The 7,847-nt window shown below is 38.2% G+C and overlaps 1 protein-coding gene across 1 annotated transcript in view; it reads left to right on the top strand.

Moving 5' to 3' along the window:
• Positions 1-4,295: 4,295 nt before the first annotated feature.
• STARD8 (StAR related lipid transfer domain containing 8) overlaps positions 4,296-7,847 on the top strand; it is a 302,491-nt gene continuing 298,939 nt past the window's right edge. Inside the window, exon 1 of the mRNA XM_060755989.2 lies at positions 4,296-4,468. Coding sequence (XP_060611972.2) covers positions 4,424-4,468 — 45 coding nt within the window. The 5' untranslated portion in view covers positions 4,296-4,423. The remainder of the gene's footprint in view (positions 4,469-7,847) is intronic.

The following is a 7,847-nucleotide window of genomic DNA, read 5'->3' as shown; positions in this document are numbered from 1 at the left end:
GCTGACTCATAATGCATGTCAATGCAGATGCAACAAAGGCAACATTGCCATCTAATGCAGTTTCACGACGCTGTGCAATTGCATTATATGGCAGTGCAGACTCATAATGCACGTCAATTCAGATGCAACAAAGGCAACATTGCCATCTAATGCAGTTTCGTGATGCCATGCAACTGCATTATATGGCAGTGCAGACTCATATAATGCACCTCAATGCATATGCAACAAAGGCAACATTGCCATATAATGCACTTTCACGACGCTGTGCAATTGCATTATATGGCAGTGCAGACTCATATAATACATCTCAATGCATATGCAACAAAGGCTACACTACCATATAATGCCGTTTTGTGATGCCATGCAAATGCATTATATGGCAGTGCAGACTCCTAAAATGCAATTCGATGCAGATGCCACAAAGGCTCCATCTACATTGCCATATAAGGCCATCGAACTGCATTATATGGCAGTGCAGACTCATGCAATGCAGTTCGATACAGACACAATGAAGGCCCCATCTGCATTGCTCTATAATGCAATTTTGTGATGCCGTTCAACTGCTTTATATGGCAGTGCAGACTCATAATGCAGTTTAATGCAGGTGCAACAAAGGCGACATTGCCATATAATGCAGTTTCATGACGCTGTGCAATTGTATTATATGGCAGTGCAGACTCATATAATACATCTCAAGGCATATGCAACAAAGGCTACACTACCATATAATGCCATTTTGTGATGCCATGCAAATGCATTATATGGCAGTGCAGACTCCTAAAATGCAATTCGATGCAGATGCTACAAAGGCTCCATCTACATTGCCGTATAAGGCCATAGAACTGCATTATATGGCAGTGCAGACTCATGCAATGCAGTTCGATACAGACACAATGAAGGCCCCATCTCCATTGCTCTATAATGCAATTTTGTGATGCTGTTCGAATGCTTTATATGGCAGCGCAGACTCATAATGCAGTTTAATGCAGGCGCAAATTGGGAGGGATAGCCAATAGTCCAGAGGACAGGAGCAGAATTCAAAACGATCTTGACAGATTAGAGAGATGGGCCAAAACTAACAAAATGAAGTTCAACAGTGACAAATGCAAGATACTCCACTTTGGCAGAAAAAATGAAATGCAAAGATACAGAATGGGGGATGCCTGGCTCGAGAGCAGTACGTGTGAAAAAGATCTTGGAGTCCTCGTGGACAACAAGTTAAACATGAGCCAACAATGTGATGTGGCGGCAAAAAAAGCCAATGGGATTTTGGCCTGCATCAATAGGAGCATAGTGTCTAGATCTAAGGAAGTAATGCTACCCCTCTATTCTGCTTTGGTTAGACCACATCTGGAATATTGTGTCCAATTCTGGGCACCACAATTCAAGAGAGATATTGACAAGCTGGAATGTGTCCAGAGGAGGGCGACTAAAATGATCAAGGGTCTGGAGAACAAGCCCTATGAGGAGCGGCTTAGGGAACTGGGCATGTTTAGCCTGAAGAAGAGAAGGCTGAGAGGAGATATGATAGCCATGTATAAATATGTGAGAGGAAGCCACAGGGAGGAGGGAGCAAGCTTGTTTTCTGCTTCCTTGGAGACTAGGACGCGGAACAATGGCTTCAAACTACAAGAGAGGAGATTCCATCTGAACATGAGGAAGAACTTCCTGACTGTGAGAGCCGTTCAGCAGTGGAACTCTCTGCCCCGGAGTGTGGTGGAGGCTCCTTCTTTGGAAGCTTTTAAGCAGAGGCTGGATGGCCATTTGTCAGGGGTGATTTGAATGCAATATTCCTGCTTCTTGGCAGGGGGTTGGACTGGATGGCCCTTGAGGTCTCTTCCAACTCTTTGATTCTATGATTCTATGATATAATACAGTTTTGTGATGTCACTTTAACTGCATTATATGGCAGCGCAGATTTTCTACAATGCAATTTGATGCAGCCATATGCATCCCATCTACATTGCCATATGATGCAGTTTTGTGATGCTGTGCAACTATGTTATATAGCAGTGCAGATATCCTCTAATACAATTCAATGCACATGCTATGAAGGCCTCATCTACATTGCTATATAATGCACTTTTGTAACTGCATTCTATGGCAGTGCAAGCTCCTATAATGTAGTTTGATGCTGATGCCACAAAGACTACATTGTCATATAATGCAGTTTTGTGATGCTGTTCAACTGCGTTATATGGCAACACAGACTTATAATGCAGATGCCACAAAGACATCTACATTGCCACAAATGTCCCATCCACGTTGCCATATAATGCAGTATTGTGATGCTGTGCAACCTCCTTGAAGGAGCTGGGGGTGGTGACGGCTGACAGGGAGCTCTGGGGTGGGCTGGTCCATGAGGTCACGAAGAGTCGTAGATGGCTGAACGAATGAACAACAACAACAACACATTGCCATATATTGCAGTTTTGTGATGCCATGCAACTACATTATATTCCAGTGCAGATTCCTATAATGCATTTCAATGCAGATGCCACAAAACTACATTACCATATAATGCAGTTTCATTATGCCATGCAACTGCATTATATTGCAGCGCAGACTCCCGTAATGCAGTTTAATACAGATGCCATGAAGGCCCCATCTACATTGCTGTATAATGCAATTTAATGATGCCATGCAATTGCATCATTATACAGTTCAATGCAGAAGCCACGAAGGCTACATTGCCATAGAATGCAATTTCATGATGCCATGCAACTGCATTATATTGCAGTGCAGACTCCCATAATGCAGTTTAATACAGATGCCATGAAGGCCCCATCTACATTGCTGTATAATGCAATTTAATGATTCCATGCAATTGCATCATTATACAGTTCAGTGCAGAAGCCATGAAGGCTACATTGCCATAGAACGCAATTTCATGATGCCGCGCAACTGCATTACATGGCAGTGCGGACTCCTAAAATGCAATTCGATGCAGATGCCACAAAGGTCTCATCCACATTGCCATATAATGCAGTTTTGTAATGCCGTGCAACCACATTATATGGCAATGCGGACTCTTATAATGCAGTTTGATGCAAACACTATGAAGACCCCTCTATATTACCACATAATGCAGTTTTGTGATAGAATCATAGAATCATAGAATCATAGAATCAAAGAGTTGGAAGAGACCTCAAGGGCCATCCAGTCCAACCCCCTGCCAAGAAGCAGGAATATTGCATTCAAATCACCCCTGACAAATGGCCATCCAGCCTCTGCTTAAAAGCTTCCAAAGAAGGAGCCTCCACCACACTCCGGGGCAGAGAGTTCCACTGCTGAACGGCTCTCACAGTCAGGAAGTTCTTCCTAATGTTCAGATGGAATCTCCTCTCTTGTAGTTTGAAGCCATTGTTCCGCGTCCTAGTCTCCAAGGAAGCAGAAAACAAGCTTGCTCCCTCCTCCCTGTGGCTTCCTCTCACATATTTATACATGGCTATCATATCTCCTCTCAGCCTTCTCTTCTTCAGGCTAAACATGCCCAGTTCCCTAAGCCGCTCCTCATAGGGCTTGTTCTCCAGACCCTTGATCATTTTAGTCGCCCTCCTCTGGACACATTCCAGCTTGTCAATATCTCTCTTGAATTGTGGTGCCCAGAATTGGACACAATATTCCAGATGTGGTCTAACCAAAGCAGAATAGAGGGGTAGCATTACTTCCTTAGATCTAGACACTATGCTCCTATTGATGCAGGCCAAAATCCCATTGGCTTTTTTTGCCGCCACATCACATTGTTGGCTCATGTTTAACTTGTTGTCCACGAGGACTGCCATATAATACAGATGCCGTGCAACTGTATTATATGGCAGTGCAGAGTTCTATAATGCAATTCAACGTAGCCACGAAGGCCCCACCAACATTGCCGTATAATGCAGTTTCGTAACTGCATTATATGGGAGTGCAGACTCCTCTAATGCAGTTTGATGTCTTTGATTGCTGTAAGATGTGCATCTACACTGCTGTGGAATGCAGTTTTGTGATGCTGTGCAACCGCATTATATGGCAGTGCAGACTCCTATAATTCAATTCGGTGCAGACGCTACAAATCTGTTCCAAGAAGCTCGGCCTTCCTCCTCTGTTTTGCGTTGACTGTTGCATTTTAAAAGGAAAGGAAATGTGCAACCCGGCTCCTCATGCTTCTGGAATGTCAATGGGCATCCCGGCCCCTTTTCCCCTTCTTCTAGGCAACGGAATAACGGTGCAGCAGAGTTTAGTTTGAATCAAAGCGACCGCCTCTTTCTCCTCCTCCTTCTCCTCCTTCTCTCCTTTTCCAAGGCACACACAGAGAGAGAGAGAGAGAGAGAGAGAGAGATCCAGCCGCAGCCGCTTCCCTTTCCTCGTCTTTTCCTGCAAATACGAAGGAAATGAGGGGCCCCAAACTTTTCAGGGGGCCCTGAAATCAGGCCGAAGGATGCCGTTCCTGGACTTCTTCTGGGCTTGCTTCAAAAGAGCAAAGGTGAGGAGCAGACCCACTCTCCCTTTTGACATTTGACGGGTGACAGGAGGGACATGCATGTGCAAGTACAAGGGCAAATACAAGTGCAAACACACGCGCAAACACATGTACAGATACACGTTGAAATGTGCAAATACATGTTGAAACATGTGCATATACATGTTGAAACATGTGCAAATGTGCAAATACATCCTGAAATGTGTGCAAATGCATGTGCAGACACATGTACAAATACATGTTGAAACGTGTGCAAATGCATGTGCAAATACATGTGCATACATGTACAAATACATCTTGAAATGTGACAAATGCATGTGCAAATGTGCAAATACCTCTTGAAATGTTTGCAAATGCATGTGCAAACACATGTGCAAACATGTACAAATACATATTGAAAGATGTGCAAATACATGTTGAAACATGTGCAAATGCATATGCAAATATGCAAATACATCCTGAAATGTGTGCAAATGCATGTGCATACATGTACAAATACATGTTGAAACGTGTGCAAATGCATGTACAAATGCATGTGCATATATGTACAAATACATCTTGAAATGTGACAACTGCTTGTGCAAATGTGCAAATACCTCTTGAAATGTTTGCAAATGCATGTGCAAACACATGTGCAAACATGTACAAATACATGTTGAAACATGCAGAAATGCATGTGCAAACACATGTGCAAATCTGTGCAAATACTTGTGCAAAACACATGTGTAAACACACATGTGCAAATTATTTTTTCTCTTTCCAAATCCTTTTTGCACAGCATTTCCTTTCCGGCAAACTTCTCTACTTTGTTTCCTTTCTTGATTCCTTTTCCATATATTGAGCCTGGTTTTGAAACTTTGTTACAGTTTGCTATTATGTGTTATGCAAATAATATCACTATGTAGCACTGGGTTATATAAATGCAGTGGTTTTCTAACACTTTGAATATGTCTTAATGGATTTTTTTTGAAAAATATGGTTTATATTTAATTCTGTTTGAATATTTGCATATTTGTATGTTTTTAAATTGTATGCCGATGCTTTTATGTTAGGCCAATTTGAGTCTCCTTCGGGAGAAATAATGCAGTGTATAAATAAACATAAACATAAACATAATAATAATAATAATAATAGTAATAATAATAGATGCATAGCCACTTTGAGCAGGGTATAAATAAACATTATTATTATTATGTTTATGTTTATTCATACCCCGCATAATAATAATAATAATAATAATAATAATAATAATAGATGCATAGCCACTTTGAGCAGGGTATAAATAAACAATATTATTATTATTATTATTATTATTATTATGTTTATGTTTATTCATACCCCGCATAATAATAATAATAATAATAATAATAATAATAATAATAGATGCATAGCCACTTTGAGCAGGGTATAAATAAACATTATTATTATTATTATTATTATTATTATGTTTATTCATACCCCGCATAATAATAATAATAATAATAATAATAATAATAATAGATGCATAGCCACTTTGAGCAGGGTATAAATAAACATTATTATTATTATTATTATTATTATTATTATTATTATTATGTTTATGTTTATTCATACCCCGCATAATAATAATAATAATAATAATAATAATAATAAATAGATGCATAGCCACTTTGAGCAGGGTATAAATAAACATTATTATTATTATTATTATTATTATTATTATTATTATGTTTATGTTTATTCATACCCCGCATAATAATAATAATAATAATAATAATAATAATAATAGATGCATAGCCACTTTGAGCAGGGTATAAATAAACATTATTATTATTATTATTATTATTATGTTTATGTTTATTCATACCCCGCATAATAATAATAATAATAATAATAATAATAATAATAATAATAATAGATGCATAGCCACTTTGAGCAGGGTATAAATAAACATTATTATTATTATTATTATTATTATGTTTATGTTTATTCATACTCCACATAATAATAATAATAATAATAATAATAATAATAATAATAAATAGATGCATAGCCACTTTGAGCAGAGTATAAATAAACATTATTATTATTATTATTATTATGTTTATGTTTATTCATACCCTGCATAATAATAATAATAATAATAATAATAATAATAATAGATGCATAGCCACTTTGAGCAGGGTATAAATAAACATTATTATTATTATTATTATGTTTATGTTTATTCATACTCCACATAATAATAATAATAATAATAATAATAATAAATAGATGCATAGCCACTTTGAGCAGAGTATAAATAAACATTATTATTATTATTATTATTATTATGTTTATTCATACCCTGCATAATAATAATAATAATAATAATAATAATAATAATAATAATAATAGATGCATAGCCACTTTGAGCAGGGTATAAATAAACATTATTATTATTATTATTATTATTATTATTATTATTGGATATTTCCAAAAATGCTTTCCCTCCGTATATTGAAAGGAAATCTGCACATGCTCAGAGAGCACTTGCAAGCTTTTCTCTGTACAGGAAAGCAAAGCACATACAAAGCACATGGTTTACCTTCCTTGCATCCTTCAGTACATTTATATACTCCCAACGTTGTTGCTCAGGACATGTGTGTGTGTGTGTGGGTGGGTGGGTGGGTGTGTACACTGTAGAATTAATGCACCTTGACGTTAATTGGACCTCTCTACACTATGAGACTGAGTTGCAGTTTTGCAAAGTCTTGCAATTTGCAAAAGTGCAAACAACCACGCTTTGAATGCCATTGCATTGAGCCTAGGCAGGTTAAATTGAATCCTAACCACCCTCAAATACCTCCTGCCGAATGTATTAGAGGATCGGAAGTGCATCCTCTGTGTCTCAAGATCAAGGCTGAAATCTCAAGCAAAGAGGCAATTCCGATATGCTTTTTAATGGTTTTATGGCCATTACAAACAAGTTTGTTTGAGCTCCAACCGTCAGCGAAATACAACCTAACGATTGTATTGTATGGAAGAACCTCATAAAAATCAATCTATTTGCTTTAAAAGTAAAACAAGGTTCTTTCCAAAATGCAAACACTTTTTGCACATTGTTCTGCATGCAAAAAAGAGCATTCTGTTGCTCGATTCCTGGGTTTTGCAAGAGAGATTTGCATGTTTATTTACTGCAGGAAAAAGCAAATTTGGAGCAAAGAAATGGACAGGAAGCGGGGTCCCCAAAGGCCTGTGGGAAAGTGGATCTCAGTGGGAGATACAGAATTCCTCAACTTCCCCGGGGAAATGCAAAATGCAAAGGGAAGTTTCTAACTTCATCCCATGCAAAGGATCCCGTGCAAATAGTAGAATTGATGCAGTTGGATGGCTGGAGGCTGTGGAGAGATGGGAGTTGTAG

The sequence above is a fragment of the Anolis sagrei genome, chromosome 10, assembly GCF_037176765.1.
Source record: "Anolis sagrei isolate rAnoSag1 chromosome 10, rAnoSag1.mat, whole genome shotgun sequence".
In the NCBI taxonomy this organism is placed as follows: domain Eukaryota; kingdom Metazoa; phylum Chordata; class Lepidosauria; order Squamata; family Dactyloidae; genus Anolis; species Anolis sagrei.
This window is presented reverse-complemented; position numbering and strand designations above follow the sequence as displayed.